At 36.4% G+C, this 19,298-nt stretch overlaps 1 protein-coding gene across 1 annotated transcript in view; it reads right to left on the bottom strand.

Annotated features, from left to right (window-relative positions):
* The window catches only part of tafa3a (TAFA chemokine like family member 3a), a 106,930-nt gene that overhangs the window by 30,159 nt on the left and 57,473 nt on the right, over nt 1-19,298 (bottom strand). The window contains exon 2 of the mRNA XM_051113557.1: nt 7,039-7,151. Within this exon, the coding sequence (XP_050969514.1) occupies nt 7,039-7,150 (112 nt within the window). The 5' untranslated portion in view covers nt 7,151. The remainder of the gene's footprint in view (nt 1-7,038; nt 7,152-19,298) is intronic.

Below are 19,298 nucleotides of genomic sequence, written 5' to 3'. Positions count from 1 at the left end.
TATCTGTTCGTATATTATCTATATCTCTTCATATATTATCTATCTTTGTATATTATCTATCGCATCGTATAGTATCTATCTATATCTTCATATATTATCTATCTATCTATCCATATATCTATCCATCTATCTATCCATCTCTTTGTATATTATATCTATCTATCTATCTATCTATCTATCTATCTATCTCTCTCTCTCTCTCTCTCTCTTTTGGATAGATAGATAATATTCAAAGAGAGAGATAGATGGATAGATAATATATGAAGATATAGACAGATACTATACACTGCAAGAGATAGATAAAGAAATCTATCATCTATCTATCGAATATATTGCATCGTATAGTATCTATCTCTCATCGTATATTATCTATTTATCTATCTATCCATCTATCTCTCTCTTTGGATAGATAGATAATATTCAAAGAGAGAGATAGATGGATAAGATAATATATGAAGATATAGACAGATACTATACAATGCAATAGATAGATAATATACAAAGACAGATAAATAGAGATAATATACGAACAGATAAATAGATAGATACTATATGATGCAATATATTCGATAGATAGATGATAGATGGATAGATAGACAGATAGATAGAGATAATATACAATAAGATAGATAATATACAAAGATAGATAGATAAATTTACAGTGATATAGACAGATAATATACGAAGAGAGATAGATGAATATCTATCCATCTCTTTCTTCGTATATTATCCATCTCACTGTAAATTATCTATATCTATCTATCTTCATATATTATCTATCTCTCTTCGTATATTATCTATCTCACTGTATATTATCTACCTATCTATCGCACTGTATATTTTCTACCTATCTATATCACTGTATATTATCTCAATCAATCTATCTATCTATCTATCTATCTATCTATCTATCTATCTATCTCTTCGTATATCCTTAAATATTACATCATGTCTTTACCCCAGTATGCTGTGAAAAGTGTTCTACGTGGTCTGGCGTCCCAGAGGAAACACTGACCTGCCCTGCAGACACCAAAATGTCACAGTCCAAATGCTGAGATGTCTTCCTCCTCTCTTTCCCTGTTACAAGCTATAGCTCCGCTATTCTACACAGAGAGCACTGAGGCATGCATGATTTCCCTTGTAGACATGCGAGCCCACTCTAGGCTGAAATTCAGCAGTCAGTAACATGTCATGTGAGTCAATATGGAAATTACCTTAAAGATCATTTAAAAACCTTTTTAGTTAAATTTAACTGAACAATGCCAGCAAGGAACCTTATGTCATTTGTAATATCAACCAAGAACATCTATAATACCTGGAGAGGTACAGTATCAATGGTGCAGTTATGAAATATACCAGCAGGAGCTAACTGCACCATGCTAAGCAGCCAAACCTTGACAATTTAATGTCAACCATTATTTATTTAGACAAAGATGATAATTAAACAAATGCAAGCGTTAAAGTGTAGGTGGTTATGTGCAAGTTAACCTTGCAGAGTGAAATATTCTGATGATCTCATTGTTCTTATAATAAAAATTCAAATTGAGGCCATACTTCATCTCAACATCAACAGAACATTGTTCCAGAACCAGTTACATATCTAACTTTATGACCTGCACAGTGTATCACTTCAAGCCCTGCATCTGAAGAAAAGAGACCAGCTGTCAGATTAAATCTGATAATCAGCTCTTGCAATGTGGTTTTCACGCCTCCATTATTCCAGCATGCGTTGCAGAATCTCCCCCTGCAGCTAGTGACTAACAAATCAGAAAGTGCTTGATTGCTGTGTATTAATATGGAGACGCATCTATTTAAGGAGAAGAGGAGGGAAACATTCCATCTAATCAACAGTAAGAGATGATCTTATTGCTTTATGAATTTATATAAAGAGATTTTGCACTGATGCAACGGCTCGTTCAAGATCACCACATAGGACATAAAAATGACAAATAAATATCATCTCAAGTGTTTCTCCTAGATAGTAATGAGTTTCACTGCTGAGAAAATGGATAAATGTCTATTTCTCATGTGAAATAAATGCTGCTAATTTTAACTTTGAGTTTCTCAAACTGAGCTCAAACTTACCAAGACACCAAAGTTTATAATCAAAATGTCAGAAATGTCAGTATGAACTTATATAAGTATATAAAATATTTACCAACCAATTTTTCCAAGACCAAATTATCAGACCTATCAATGCCAATTTTACAGTTCTTATTATACATCAAAAGTCTCATTTGTACCTTTGGAAAGGAAATAGTGTAATTCAGTGTTGACAAGTAGCACAATTAGCCATGACACTAATTTAATTACGGTTTTCAACAGTATTGCAGTAGCTCAACAGATTTCAAAAATAGTGCTGCTTTTCCAATACTTACTTTTTCCAAAAAATAGCTCTTTTTTTGCAACTGTTTAACAGTCAAGTGCATTGTTTTTTTTTTGTTTTTTTTTTTTGTCTTGTTCTGAGAATAAACCTCACTAAATTTAGTTTTTTAATTCACTAAAAAAAGTGTAAATAAAATAAAAACTGCCAATGGCTAAGAAAAAAAAAATACAGTGCCAATCAACACTCCATACACCATAATAACAAAGCAACAAAATAGAACCTTTTACATTTATTAAATATAAAAAAACTGAAATAAGTACATTGCATAAGTATTCATACCCTTAACTAATCATACCCTAAACTTAACTTAAGTATTTCAGTTAAAGCACCTTTACAGCCTCAAGTCTTTTTGGGTATGATGCAACAAGCTTTGCACATCTACATTTGGCAATTATCTGCCATTCTTCTCCTCATCTCTTCACCTCACAATCTGTGTCAGCTTGGATGGGGCAGATGCACAACTTCAGGTTTCTCCAGAAATATTTGATTGAGTTTAAGCCCAGGCTCTGGCTGGGCCACTGAAGGACATTCACAGAGTTGTCAAGCCACACTTGCTGTGTGCTTAGGGTCATTGTCCTGTTGGAAGGTAAACCTTCTGCCCGGTCTGATGTTATGAATGCTCTGCACTATGTTTTCATTAAGGCCATCTCAATATTTTGGTGCACTGAGGTTTTTTATTCTACTCTGAAGTGTCCTTCAGTCCCTGCCGCTGAAAAACAGCCCCACAGCATGAGGCTGCTTCCAGTACACTTTACTTTTGGGATGGTACTCTGCAGGTGATGAGCACCGCCTGGTTTCCTTCAAACGTGATGATTGGAATTGAGGTTCATTAGGCCAGAGAATCTTGTTGCTCACAGTCTGAGGGTGTTTTAGGTGTTTTTATGCAAATTCCAAGTGTGTTTTCATGTGTCTCCACTGAGGACAGGATTGAGTCTTGCCACACCGCCATAAAGCCCAAATTGGTGGAGTGTTACAGTGATGTTTGTCCTTTTGTAATTTTCTCCTGTCTCCACATAAGATCAGAGAGCTCAACTAGAGTGACCATCAGGTTCTTGGTCACCAGTCTAACCAAAACCTTTCTCCATCAATTCAGTTTGGCCAGGAGGCCAGCTCCTGGAAGAGTCCTGGTTGTTTCAAACCTCTTCCAGACTACATGCTTCTGTGAACCTTCAGCAGATTTTTTTTCTTAACTCTTTTCCCAGATGTGTGGCTTGATGCAGTCCTGTTTCTGAGCTCTAAAGGAGTTTTTTGACCTCAGGGCTTGGTTTTTGCTCTGATATGCATTTTCAGTTGTTAGATCTTCATGAAGACGCATGTGCCTTTACAAATCATACCCATTCAATTGAATTTACCACAGGTTAACGGAACCTGAATTGCAGTAACATCTACAAGCAATATGTAAGCCCCTGAGCTAAATTTCAACTGTCCCAGATAAGGGTATGAATACTTATGCAATGGAATCATTGACGTTTTTATTTGTTAGAAATTTGCATAGATGTTAAAAACATGTTTTTTGCTTTGCCATGGTGTATGCAGTGTAGATTAAACTGGGAAACAAGTCATTTAAAGCGGTTTAACATAAGGCAGCAACATAAAATATGAAGGGGAATGAATACTTTCGCAAGGCACTGTATATCGTATGAAAATAACATTTTATGTATTTATAAGTGATTTTATTGTTTTAATGTTAATATATTTTACTAACTAAAGAAAATTACTTCCCAGTGCATTTTTTTAAAGCAGCATCCACAATAAATATTTGAGACAAAGTTTGATAAAGCTGTAAAAAAAAATATATATATATATATATATATAAAATAATAATAATAATAATAATAATAATAATAATCGACCTTGAAAAAAAAAAAAAAAAAAAAAAAATCAATATTTTCTGCAGAAAATAAAATCACATTTAAATTGGCCATGTTTATTAACTAGAACTTCGGGGTATTTCTGCTATTTTTAATTATTTTATTTTATTATTTTGTTTTATTATTTTATTTTATTTTTTTTAAGTTGCCAGAATCTCATCTCCAGCCATATCTCTCCTTCTTTCTTTCCAATCTTACCCAGTCTCTCTCTCTCTCTCTCTCTCTCTCTCTCTCATGACTACCTAATGAGTCCTGGCATTGCTGTTGTCCCTGTGGTGTTATTGGGCTGATCTGTGCTCTCTTAAGGGTGTGCTGAGAGGTTGACTCTCTAAAGCAGCAGGAGGCCCACACTTCTCTTAAACAGCAGGGCTAAAGAGGTTTGTTTACTGGGTAACACCTTGGCCTGACCTCGCCGAGCCACTGGGAGTTACTCTGTGATTAGTTCTGCGCTAGCCTGGAGCCGAAGAAGCGGCGTCGGGTGGAAAGCCACTCTCTCCCCACCGCAGGGTGAATGATTGGGCAACCTGCGCTGTAATCAATCACCCTTTCTACCTCCGACATACCGCACGTACACATCCACCGGGAGAAGGATGGGGCCTCCTAAACTTGTTGCTATCTTTGTCGTTGTGCCTGAAAAGCTGCATGATTTTATTTAGAGTCGGCCTTTGACTCGATAACAGGAGATTAATTGTCGCTGTTGCTTCGCTTTGTCCCCAATGGGTCTTTGTGGCTTTCAGCGCACAGAGAAAGGATATACTCAGGTCTGTGCGTATCTCAAACGCCATTTCCTCTTTTCGCTCCTGGTCCGCTACTGTTTGCCACTCGGCCCCTGTGGACGGGGTCTCATTATTGCGATGTGTATTTACATCTTCCACCTTTTGCCCAGGGTTCTCCTTCTCTTTCACTTTGCCACTTTCTCCTTACAATGAGATTTCCGTGACAAGCCTGACACCTTCTCCTCTGGCGTCCCTGTCGGCCTGAAACTGGGCTTCACTGACCTAACATTGCCCTACCATCAGGACAAGAGACTTAAGAAAGAAAGAAAAAAAAAATATTTTGCAATACTTTTATATCTCAATGGTTTCTCCCAGACAGAAAGAGCAATGAGACTAAACAGAGATCAAATGAAGACTCAAATGAAGAACAGATCTCAATAATTAGGGCTGCATGATTAATCAAAATGAAAAACTGTGATAAGGCTTAATGCAATGATCGAATCACAAAGGCTGTGATTTAATTAAAGAAATACATAGGCTGTGAAGAGACGCTTTAAGGGCTCCTTGCGGCTTTCTGCCAAAATAAAAGCATGGTGTTTTAATGTCTGAAAATGAAGAAATTTCGACATCCATAAATATTAGTCTTCTAATTTTAAAGTTGTACTGTAAAATAAAATTTGTAAAATAATAATAACAATTATGATTATTATGATTACTGTCTTTTTCCTAAATACCCATTTTTTATTTTACAGTGAAACAATTCATAATTTCTTATTTCGTTTAATATTTTCCATAATAATAATAATAGTAGTAGTAGTTGTAGTAGTAGTAGTAGTAGTAGTAGTAGTAGTAGTAGTAGTAGTAGGCGTTTAGTAGTTGCTGTTATTTTATAATTATATTGATATTGTGCAGCCATACAAATAAGCACAGAAAACCTGAAGCTTTTTTATTTTAATTTCCTTTTTTCTTTTTTTTTTTTATCTCATTTTAAACTGCAATGACTATTTTTATTAGAAAATTGTTTTTATATTTTTTTTTCTAAATCATGCAGACCTTATTAAGAATGTTTCTGAAGTGCTGCATGAATTAGGAAAATAAATAAATAAATAAAATTCAGATTTGTGACCCTGGACAACAAAACCAGTCTTAAGCAGCATGGGTATATTTGTAGCAATAGCCAAAAATACATTGTGTGCATCAACATTTTCGATTTTTCTTTTATTCCAAAAATCATTAGGATAAAGATCATGTTCCATGAAGATATTTTGTAAGTTTCCTACCGTGAATATATCAAAAGTTAATTTTTAATTAATAACATGAATTGCTAAGAACTTCATTTGGGCGACTTTACAGGCGATTTTCTCAATATTTATATGATTTTTGGGTACCATCAGATTCTAGATTTTCAAATATTTGTATCTCTGCCAATTATTGTCATATCCTAACAAACCATACATCAATGTAAATCTTATTTACTGAGCTTTCAGATGGTGTATAAATCTCAATTTCAAATTATTGAGCCTTAATCATTTCAAATAATTGAGCCTTATGACTGGTTTTGTCATCCAGTCACATTTAATCAACACACCAAAGTCTTAAAACCTGTTATTAACCTTCATTTTATAGCTCTATATTTTTGCTTTGTCAATGTCTTTCTTTAATTCTCCTTCAGAAATCAGAAAGAAAGAACCATAATCGAGACCTCCAATAAGTCTCTGAAGCCTAAAAACATACAGAATATTCAACAGATTCATCTCCGACATGAGAAAATAAGCCCAAATCTTTTTGTTTGTTTTCTTTCAAGGTGAAGCCAATTGGAACATCATTTATTCACAAGGTCAAGTGGGTCGTTTTGAAAATGAGCAGCACAAGGTTGTTAAACCCCCAGTACAACAAGTAGCAAACACGCTCTATGAATTTCCAGGAAAAATGGACTTCATAAAGCAGAGGTCAAGCTCACTCTACGCTAAACGCAGTAGTCGAGTGGGCAAAATCTCAGTTGATAGTCTGTTTCCTCTAATGCTTCCCATTAAACTTAATGTGTATATGTTTGCATGCAACTCACCAATATGGCTGCGATGTGTTGAGGCCAGACTCAGCTGACCCCAGAGAGACAGCAGACAGATGCCCAACAGCAGCAATCTCCTGCCCACACGCTGCAGTTCCCGCTCCCGCATCCTACAAACACAAACACATGCACAGTAAGTGTTTATACTTAATCGAAGACAATAACATATGATTCTATGACATATGGGAAATAACAGAAAGTAAACGGCTAATTAATCTTAAATACACTATTAAACACAAGTATTATGGTTTAGTAATTCTATCAGATATGGTACTTGATATGGGGGATGCAAGTGAATCAGATTTGTTCAGTCAGACTGTCTGTACTATTAATTGCAATTTATCAAACCAGATTTGTGCATCCAGACATATCCAACTTATCTGCATTAGTTGCTTTGATCACATTTTTGATGCAGATTTCAAAACAGATGCAGGAAAAATGAAGATGCATCATCTCAATCTCCATATAAGGACCTGTTGAGTCACGGTGCAGAACTCACACAAGAAAAATTCAACACTCGGCTTTGTATGAATACTTCTGGCATTTCAGTCACTGATTTTGATGTTATTACTGTGTGTTGTGTTAAAGGAGAAGTTCACTTGCAGAACATAAATTTACAGACAATTTACACACCCCCTTGTTATCCAAGATGTTCATGTCTTTCTCTCTTCAGTTGTAAAGAAATTATGTTTTCTGAGGAAAACATTTTAAGATTTCTCACCATATAGTGGACTTTTATGGTGCCCCTGAGTTTGAACTTCCAAAGTGCAGTTTAAATCCAGCTTCAAAGAGCTCTAAACAATCCCAGCCGAGGAAGAAGGGTCTTATCTAGCAAAACAGGTTATTTCTAAAGAAAAATTACAATTTATATACTTTTTAATCTCAAATGCTCAAATTCCGGTTCATGACATCTTATTTTCTTCTCCAACTTCAAAATCATCCTGCATCACTGCTTTACCTTTTTTTTGTAAAGGGCATTTGATCATCTTTGCATGTTCACTTTGTAAACACTGGGTCGGTACTTCTGCAGCAACATAGGACAATTTTGAAGTTGGAGGAGAAAATGAGATGGGAGTCTTTCGACATACTCTAACTGTCATGAACCGGAATACACAGAATTCACGTAGAGCTAGACAAGATGAGCATTTGAGGTTAAAAGGTATATAAATTGTCAATTTTTTTTTTTTAGAAAATAACTGATCGTTTCGCTAGATAAGACCATTCTTACTTGGCTGGGATCATTTAGAGCCATTTGAAGCTGCATTTAAACTACATTTTGGAAGTTCAGACTCGGGGGAACCATTGACGTCCACTATATGGAGAGAAATTCAGAAATGTTTTCCTCAAAAAACATAATTTCTTTACGATGGAAGACAGAAAGACAAGAATGACAAAAGGGTGAATAAATTATTTGTAAATTTTTGTTCCGGAAGTGAACCTCTCCTTTAAAAGTGATGCAAAAGATGATTTGAAATCTGATTTGAGCAGCCAGAGCATCCAGACTGAGACACATCTGTAAAAATCTGACTTAAATCGCATTTTAAACTACCTCTAAATGTAGTTAGAATTAAATTTTAGGAAAAAAAAAAAAAGTAGGTGCAGTAACCACATTAGCGTATTCAGGCAACAGTATAATAGAGATTTTTCAATAGAACATTTTCACACAGCTTTTTATTGGGGAAGATTGTCATACCATTTTTAAATGGTATAATGTGTAATTCAATTTAGTAATTACAATATTTGATAGCTGAAACTGTGAATTTCTGAATGTACCATTTACATTACATTTACATAAATTTTGACTGTAAAACCTGTTAACATGTCACTGTGACAGCTTACCCCATATTGTATTAACTCTTGGGGCATGTTGTTACAAAAGGTCATGAAACCGCAATTTTGATTTCATGTTCATTTTAATGTAACATCATGCTACTTTTCTGAAGGGAAACATTCTCATTTTACCCCATTTGCCAAACAAAACATTTTACAACTTCTCAATTGGTTCAAACGCTGAGAAAATAATCCATTTACCATGCAAATGTCAGAACAAATATCCTATTTTATTCTGAAGTACAGTCAGCACAGTCAGTCAAACAAATGACTCTGATGCACAATACGACCCATAAATCCTCAAAATGCGAGATCGTTTAGAACGTGGCAGACACGATTCCAAACATCCATTAATTTCCTCAAATATCAGCCATCCTTCAAATGCGTTAGCGAGTGACACAATCTCGCTCTTTGGCGGTGGTCCGCTCTTGTCTGGAAAACACAGTAATCTTGATATACTATCAGAGGCTGCGGGCCAGTAATTCCCTCTCTGTCTTTGAGGGGTCCGGAGAGACCAGAACACACAAAAGCAATCATCGCACCGCCACGCCAAGCTTGTGTTCTACTTGTGCAGGGAGGACAACAGCAGTATCACAGCCATCTTTTCATGTTTTTTGCCAGCATCTCTCCTCAAATTACAGCAAAGGCGGGCTTCATATGAGGGGCTGTGAGTCTGCGTGTTTGGCAGAAACTGTGAGGCTTTCATGCATATGTTCAGTATTCAATCAGACTCTGGAGGTTTCTTTGTCCTTCATTACTCTACACTAAAAGAACACTGGTTTGGTTTTTGTGGCCGCAGCAGACGCATGTGAATAACCCAATTTGAGGATCTGATTGAGGCAGACGTTTAATGAATCAGTGCTATTCTGTGAGCCAAAAAAGGACTTTAAACATGGTAATGAACACAACATCAATATAAAAATATACATATACAGTAGAAGTAGATTTCTACAGTGGTGCTTACCCATGCAAAACTGACTGCCACAATGTAGGGTGTCTTGGATGGTTGCCAGGGTGCTACTGGGAAGTTCTGCACAATTGTGGATGGTTGCCAAAGCTTTGCTATACAGTTGCTAGTATGTTCTGAGTGGTCGCCAGGGTGCTCTAGTGGTTGCTGGGGTGTTGCTATGCAGCTGGTAAAGTTAGAGTGTTTTCATTTTTACTGTGCAGTTGCTAGCATGTTCTGAGTGGTTGCCAGGGCATTGCTATGCAGTTGTCAGGGTGTTCTGGTGATTGCTAGGGTGTTGCTATGCAATTGGTAAGGCTAAAGTGTTTTAACTGTTACTATGCAGTTGCTAGCAGGTTCTGAGTGTTTATTAGTGTATTGCTATGCAGTTGCCAGGGTGTTCCGGTGGTTGCTAAAGTGTTGTTATGCAGCTGGTAATGCTAGAGTGTTTTAACTGTTACTATGCAGTTGCTAGCATGTTCTTAGTGTTTACTAGGGTGTTGCTATGAGGTTGCCAGGGTGTTCTGATGGTTGCTAAGGTGTTGGGTATGCAACTGGTAATGCTCGAGTGTTTTAACTATTTTACTATGCAGTTGCTAACATGTTCTAAGTGGTTGCCAGGGCATTGCTATGCGGTTATCAGGGTGTTATGATGGTTGCTAGGGTGTTACTATGCACCTGGTAATCCTAGAGTGTTTTAATTGTTAACACGCAGCTGCTAGCATGTTCTGAGTGGTTGCCAGGGCATTGCTTTGTGGTTGTCACTGTGTTCTGGTGAACAATAGAGTGCTGCTATGCAACAGGTAATGCTCAAATGTTTTAATCATTTTACTATGCAGTTGCTAGCATGTTCTGACTGGTTACCAGGGTGTTGCTATGTGGTTGCCAGGGTGTTATGATGGTTGCTAGGGTGTTACTATGCACCTGGTAATCCTAGAGTGTTTTAATTGTTAATGTGTAGCTGCTAGCATGTTCTGAGTGGTCGCCAGGGTGTTGTTATGCAGTTGCCAGGGTGTTCTGATTGTTGCTAGGGTGTTGCTAAGCAGCTGGTAATGCTAGAGTGTTTTAATTGTCACTATACAGTTGCTAGCATGTTCTGAGTGGTTCATTGCTATGAGGTTTCCAGGGTGTTGTGGTGTTTGCTAGGGTGTTGCTATGCAGCTGGTAATGCTAGAGTGTTTTGTTACTATGCTGTTGCTAGCATGTTCTGAGTGGTTGCCAGGGTGTTGCTAAGTGGTTGCCAGGGTGTTGCTGTGTGGATGCCAAGGTGTTCTGATGGTTGCTAGGATGTTGCTATGCAGCTGCTAGCATGTTCTGAGTGTTTACTAGGGTGTTACTATGCAGTTGCCAGGGTGTTCTGGTGGTTGCTAAGGTGGTGCTATGTAGCTGCTAATGTTAGAGTGTTTTAATTGTTACTATGCAGTTGCTAGCATATACTGAGTGTTTACTACGATGTTGCTAGGCAGTGTCCAGGTGTTCTAGTGATTGTCAGGGTGTTGTTAAGCAACTGGTAATGCTTGAGTATTTTAACCATGTTCCTTTGTTACTTTGCAGTTGCTAGCATGTTCTAAGGGGTTACCAGGGTGTTACTATGCATTTGCTAGTGTGATGGTATTCAGAGAGGTTGTTGCTAGTATATTTTAGTGGTTAACAGAGCATTCCGGATGTTTGCCAGCTGATTGCCACATGTCACTATGCAGTTGCTAGTATGTTCTTGGTGGTTGCCAGGGAGTTGCTATGTACCAGCTACAGCGTTCTGAACGGTTGTTAGCCTGTTGCTGATGGCTGAGCTGATATTTATCATACCTTAATGTGGTTGCTAAAGTGATGCTATGCAGTTGCTAGGGTGTTGTTTTACAGTTGACAAGGCAGATTTCTTTCAGAATGCTGTTGCTGGAGTTGCTAAGATTGCATTTTAACCATTCGCCAGGTGAAAACTGTCAGGTCTGAGTAACAGCACAGCTCTCCTTGACAAGCCACACAATCTAAAGAAACATTCATGTCTATAACAAAACAACAGCAGCCCCTTAGCTCCAACGAGAAATAATAACACTGAAGAACACCACACAAAAAGAAAAAAACTGTGCTTTTTTAAACCTGATTAGAAAATGCAAGTCTTCGCACACATTGTAAGAGCTTCATAAGCATCATTCATAAACCCAACATCTTTTCTCTCTCTGTTTCCCTCATGCTTTCTTCCTCCCGCCCATAAGCACAATTAGCCTCTCTGCCCGCAATAACCGCACAAAGCCGATGGGGTTCACAAGCTTATGAGGTCGTTGACAAGTCACTGGAGTTGAGGTATTGAAAACACACACACTGTAAATAGCTGACGTCGCCCTGCATGCACCCAAAGGGCTTGCGCGTATTGATTGAAGAGAGACATGGGTAAATAGGAGCCAAAGAGGTCAGAATGTTTTTTTTTTTTTTTTTTAACAAACCTAAGTGTGCAACAGCCCTTTCCTGAATGGACATGTTTTGGTTTAAGGGCAGAACAAACCTTCAGTTGCATTTTAACTTGTTAAGAAACAAACAATGTAGTCCTTGACAAGCCCTCGTGTTGTCCAATCAAATTCTCTGCTCTAAAGCATGATCTAATTATGGATATGATAAAGGCAGCCAATGAGTTTGTTATTAATTTGGTGATTATTACTTTTCAAATAAAATACTATGCATTGTATGCTGCACAGTGCCTAATATTTAAAAAAAAAAAAAAAATCATGTGAAGTAGGAATGAGCAATACACTGGTAAAGACGATTAACCGGTAGAGATTTTTCAACTATTTTCTCTAAAGCGGTTACATGCTCACGTGGCGCTGATGTGCTACTTGGTCACAAAAACATGTTTGGACAAGTTTTTAAGCACTGCAGTGTAAAAACAAGTCATTGTAAGCTGTTGAAATGCAATCAGCAGTACTAGGAATGCACATGAACGGCGCTCAGAGTGCTGTACTATTGAACTGAGCTATCTTCGTGGCTTTATTTAACAATGCAAAGCCTATAGTCACACTTGTATGTGTCAAACATGTCCTCGTAAACAGTTATTTAAGTCTAAAGTAAAAGCAAACAGCTGAGAAAGAGAACACATGTATAACAGTATATTGGATCCTGGCAGCTCTTAAAGTGACAGCAGTCTAATATTCATGCTGTCCATCATTCATGTGAATCAAACAACAAAAGAGAGAAAATCACTCACTGCTCTTGCTTAAATCAGTTTTGTACTGTAACTTTAATAAGAAGAAATATATATTTAATTTACATAGAATAATATGCAATGTTTTTATACATTTGAATACTTTATATAATGTATGTAGTATTTTTTTAATTTATTTGTCCTATTGCTTGTAATTAGTTTCTTATTTTTATTTAATTACAGTTTTTTATTATTATTATTATTATTATTATTATTATTATTATTATTATTATTATTATTTAGGCTAGTACTCGTTTTTGATGATCCTGACACTGGTGACAAGAATAATGAAATTCTATGACATCAAAAATTTTAATCTCACCAAGACTTATTTAAAGCAAAAATAACTATATCGTTATATATATATCATTACCATGAAATAAAATAACTAATTTCTTGATATAAGATTTTGGTCATATCACTCACCCCTAATGTGAAGCTGTATACATTACACAGCAGTAAACATTTAAAATAGTAGTGCAATAATTTGCGTACTGTGCACAGTATACATGCTATATAATACACACAGTAAACAGTAAATGTACACAATATTTTTGAAAAGTTTGGGGTCGGTAAGTGTTTTGTTTTTTTTTTTTTTTTAAATAAGACTTTTATTCAGCAGGGATGAATTAAATTGATTAAAAGAGACTGTGTTCAAAAGCTTTCCTTCTGAAATTTCTATTCATCAAAGATCACATTTTACACAAAAATATTATGCAGTTTTAAAAATATTACACTGGTTTCAACATTTATATAAAACGTAATACTTCTCGAATGGCAAATCAGCATATTAGTATGATTTCTGAGGGATCATGTTACACTGACGACTGGAGTAATGATGCTGAAAACTCAGCTTTGCATCAGAGGAATAAATTATATTTTAAAATATATTCAAATGGAAAAGAGCTACTTTAAATTCTAATAATATTACACCACACATACTAAAACACTGCAGAAATAAGCATCATATACTTTTCCAAATGATCCAAATCCCATCTTTCCTTTGTGGACCCACAATTCTCTTCTACCTCCAAGGCAGTATGACTCACTTTTAAAGCGTATAAACACATAAACCAGAGGGAGGAAAGAACCAACAAGTTATTAAACGGCTTCTCCCCTGACTCATCATCTCGCTCCAATATGTGTAAAACACCATACACCTAAGGGACACCAACAACAGCAGCTGATTGACAGCATTAAAGACACCAATGAAGGCATTTTATGAAACATTCAAAGAACAAGCATTAAGAGTAAAAGTGCAATTGCCAAACCACTCAAACGCAATAAAGCAAGTGATGGAAAAAAAAAAAAAAAAAAAAAAAAAAAAACTCCTCCACCTGTTTTCCCAAGAAGAGCGAATCACTTTCAAACGAGCAATCCAGCCCACCACGGCTGGCTAATTAGTCCCTTTGGAATGCCCCTCGTGCAGATGGCAAGATGTCTGACATATTTATTTTGGTCCTTCTCGTCAAATCTCTCCTTTCTCTAGTTCTCCAACTCACCCTCTTCGTCTGAACGGAGGCGGTAAATGCATTTAATCCTGCAGATGTAGAGTCATACAAGTTCTTCAGACTCGCTTGACCTTGCTGCGTGGATGTAAGTGCGCTCATATGAAAGAAGCGAAGAGAAAACAAAATTACAGAGCCGCCCAGGTAGGCGCGTTTCCCCACAGGGCTCGAAGGAACCGGGCACGCGAGACTCACGTCTGCCAGCTCGCCGACTGCGGGAGTGCAGCTTAAGATCTAGACATCTGCTGGGTGAAGTGGGGAATCAAAGATGGAGAAGGTCTGAAGGAAAAGAGAGAGGAAGAAGTGCACACAGGAAGAAAGGAGGGCCTCAGGTGTAGTTATGGGTCCACAGCACCATTGATGGGCCTTGACAAGCAAGAGCCAGGAGGGGAAAAACAGACATTTGGGCACTAGGCAATTTCTACAAATAGGATTCAAAATGGGTCTGAAGTACTGTATGAGTTTCCTTTTTTCTACAAATGCTCACTCAAATGAGGTGCCTAACCTTTTTATTTTCTATGAGGTTTTTGATTTTTGTGACCCTATTAACTACTTGCTAAATTTGGGACATGTTTCAATACAGTTTTAAGCTGATTTACATATAAAAATTAAAAGGATAGTTCACCCAAAAATGAAAATTCTATCATTAATTATTCACCCTCATGTCGTTCCAAACCTGTAAGACCTTCGTTCATCGTCAGAACACAAATGAAGATATTTTTGATGAAATCTGACAGCTTTCTGACCCTGGAAAGACGACATCGCAACTAACGCGTTCAGAAAAGTAGTAAGGACATTGTTAAAATAGTCCATGTGACATCAGTGGTTCAAATGTGATGTTATGAAGCTACAAGAATACATTTTGGGTACAAAGAAAACAAAAATAAGAATTTACTCAATTTCTTCTCTTGCGTGTCAGTCGACAAAAGTGCCACGATGCATGCATGTTGTGCTGCTGCATCAAAAATATCTTAATTTGTGTTCCGAAGATGAACGAAGGTCTTACAGGTTTGGAACAACATGAGGGTGAGTAATTAATGACAGAATTTTCATTTTTGGTTGAACTATCCCTTTAAATCAACATCAAAATTAAAGGTATATTCCACCCAAAACCGTTTTGGTTCCTCAAATTTGGTTCTTCAAATATCTCCTTTTATCAGAGAAGAGTCATACAGGTTTGGAACAACATGGAGAGTAATGGATGACAATTTTCACTTTTTGGTAGACTATGCCTTTAAATAGACTATATACCGTGGTATGCGAATGTTTGAGAACCCCTTGCAGAATCTGTGAATAATTTTAACAAAATGAGAGAGATCATACAAAATGCATGTTATTTTTTATTTAGTACTGTCCTGAGTAAGATATTTTACACAAAAGATGTTTACATATAGTCTACAAGTCTGAAATTATTAAAATAACCCACTTCAAAAGTTGGGAAGGCTTGGTTCTTAATACTGTGTGTGGACAATTGAGGGACTCAAACACTCAAACTATGAAAAAACGGTTCAAACATTCATTGATGCTCCAGAAGGAAACATGATGCATTAAGAGCTGGGGGTAAAAACTTTTGAACAGGATGTCCAAATTTTTCTTATTTTGTTAAAATATCTTTTTTCCCCAATTAGCACTGCCCTTCAGAAACAACAGAACACACTTACATTTTTCCCAGAAGACAAATTAAGTACAATATACCTTGATCTACAAATTCAAATCCCCAGCTCTTAATGCATCGTGTTTCCTTCTGGAGCATCAGCGAATGTTTGAACCTTTTTAATAGTTCAATTGAGTCCCTCAATTGTCCTCAGCGTGAAAAGATGAATCTCAAAATCATACTAGTAGTGACTAATAGTCACTGCTGGAAAGGGTTCAAATATGCAAAAGATGCTGGAAAACTGAAGAATCTGCAGGACCTGGAGGATTTTTCTGAAGAACAGTACTCAGTTTAACCGTTCAGAAAAAACAAGGGCCTCATGAACAACCATCACAAAACAAAAAAACAGTCATAGATCATCCAGGTAACCACACACAGTATTAAGAACCAAGGATTCCCAAACTTTATTTTTTTTATTAGCATTTTTTTGTCGTGTGGACTATTATGTCTTATTCATCTTACTCAGGACAGTACAAAAAAAAAAAATAACATGCATTTTGTATGATCTCTCTTATTTTGTTAAAATTATTCACATTTTCACAGATTCTGCAAGGGGTTCTCAAACCTCCACATGCCACTGTATGCCAGAATGGATAACAGGGTTGCAAACCCTGCCTAAATTAAGCTTCCACTTTATGGGATCTAGTCTATTGTGGACCAAACGTCCCATTTTCTTCAAAGGTTTTCAACAACAAATAACATTTAAATACTAGATCTTTTGTTTCATGATGCTTTGAACAAAAAATTGAATTGAATGAATGTAGACAATACACAAATGTATTCATCCACAGAACAGTATTAGACAGTATTGTTATCCTTGACTCAACAATGCGATTCATTTTTGAATCAGAAACACTCAGCTTGTTTGTCTTGAAGTTAATAGGACAACATATGGTGGGCAGAATGCTTTTTTTGACACTATCAAACATGTAAAACAAGCCTTTTGCTTCAATCGCTGTGAAAACTTCTAATACCAGCCAACATGGGAACTTCAAAGCCCAGGGTTTGATGGCAGTTGGTGAAATCAATTGCAATATGTGACGATTTTTAAAAATGGATTCTACTGCATTTGAGTTCAAACCGATGTGCAAAACAATGGCTTTCAGTTGTCTGTGTTTTAGAGGAATTGTAGTGATGCAATCTGTTCAGCTTAAATGTTCACATCATAGTTACCCCAAACATCTAATATAAAAACCTATAGATGACATGACCTCTGTTATCACATAAAAAGCAGAAGCTGAAACTGTTTGTACTCTCCTTCTGACTTAAAGGATGATATCTGGTGCTACATGGTTTACTGACAGCCAGGTATAACTTTGAGCGATTGGAACATTTTGTTGTTAGAATAGAAAAAAAGATGAGAAAAAGGAGAGAGAATGCAACATAGATACAAGAAAAAGAATTCTGCATGATTACACACCTGTATGAATGTGAGAACTGAACATAATTTTCCCTGCAGCTTCAAGACGGGCTTTTCAAGAGGTGGTTGTTAAAATACAGGGAAAGTCTTGCATAGCTCCAAAACGCACTCTGATTGCATGCATTTCACAGAGCAGAGAATACAAAGGGTTTCTTTGTTTTTCTGGGCGATCTTTCCACTTTGTGGCACAGCGGAAACTCCTCACAAATACTTCTGTACTCTTCATTTCCAGATGAATGATTCTGCAACATGCAGTGAACCACTGGAAATCTGTCTTTAGTCTACCTGTAAATGTCTGCTGGAATCAGCAATGGAATGATGAGCAGCTGTGATTTGGTCCTGTTGGTATGCAGTAAGTTAGCATCAAGTTGCCTTATCCTTATAAGCCGATATTACTAAACACAGGCTTAGTAGAGCATTTGATGTGATTATTAGTAAGAGTCTCAAACTCAAATTACAATTAAAGGGCACACACACTTATTCATCTGCCCTATGGATTCATCTGACTCATTCTGCAAGTGTCTCCCATTTTCCAGGTCTCTTCTCATAGGTTCCACTGAGGAACAGAGGTCAAAGATTTTGGATTTTGGACTAGCATACAACTCCAAAGAGAATAAAAGTGGAATGTCAAATATCATGTCATATCAAAGGACCTTTTTTGCTACAGGTGGAAAAATACAGTATGGAATAAAAAATTTAAAAAAAGGAGAGAGCTATAAGTTAGTTAATTAGTGAAATATGGAATAAAGTTATTAATTTTGATTATATACTCAGAACTATATTTGAATTAATTACTTTTTTAATTAAAAAAAAAAAAAAAAAGTTGAATGGTGAAAAGGGAAAATGATAGATAGATCAAGAAAATAACCCTTTTTGCATTCTGCCCTGATTATATTTTAAACCAAATATTACATTAAAGCTGTTAATTACAGAATTTAATCCTATTATTTCAATTATGTGTCCCCATGGATTTTTAATTAGATTTTGCATTTTCCAGCAATAACAACTGAGCCTATCTGTTATTTTCATAAAAATGCACTACGGTAAAGGAAAAAGAAGTAACCAACAAGTGCAATCAAATTCTCTCACAGCGACTCAAAACTGTGTCCTAACTAGCGATGTCAAGATTCCTTGATTTAACTTGAGTACTCGATTTTAAAAAATCCTCGACTGCATTTTACCCGTGCAGAGTAACCGGCAAAATACCGGAAGTGGTGCTTTCCACAGACAAGAATCCATCAAATGCATTATTAGACCATTTTCCAAGGCTGCATAATATATGAAACTTAAAATCATAATAAAGCATAATGCTATTGTGAATTCACAAATGGTAAATTGAATTAAATAAATATATCCAACAGTTTAATATATGCGCTTAATTATTTGCATGTGTGAAGGTTACGTATGTGCATCTCGAGGCAGCTTTATTCTGAGTAAATGCTGCTCCACACAAACATTTATCATTTACATGCGCAGATGTCTCAAACTCCATCTTTGCATATTGTTGTGAGTTTGGGTTTATTATAACATTCATCTGGGAATGCAACGTGCACAATTTCATCAGATTTGTAAGGTAAATCATTTATAAACCTATGCAAACACAGGAGAACACATCATTATCTTTCTCAGTATGCTAACTGTTCATCACGATTTCAAAATAAAAGTCTTGATGTCCACATATTTAAAAATTACAGTGGCTGTAGCAT

The sequence above is a fragment of the Labeo rohita genome, chromosome 6, assembly GCF_022985175.1.
Source record: "Labeo rohita strain BAU-BD-2019 chromosome 6, IGBB_LRoh.1.0, whole genome shotgun sequence".
NCBI classification, from domain to species: domain Eukaryota; kingdom Metazoa; phylum Chordata; class Actinopteri; order Cypriniformes; family Cyprinidae; genus Labeo; species Labeo rohita.
Note: the sequence above shows the minus strand (reverse complement) of the source record. Positions and strands in the feature narration are given on the sequence as shown.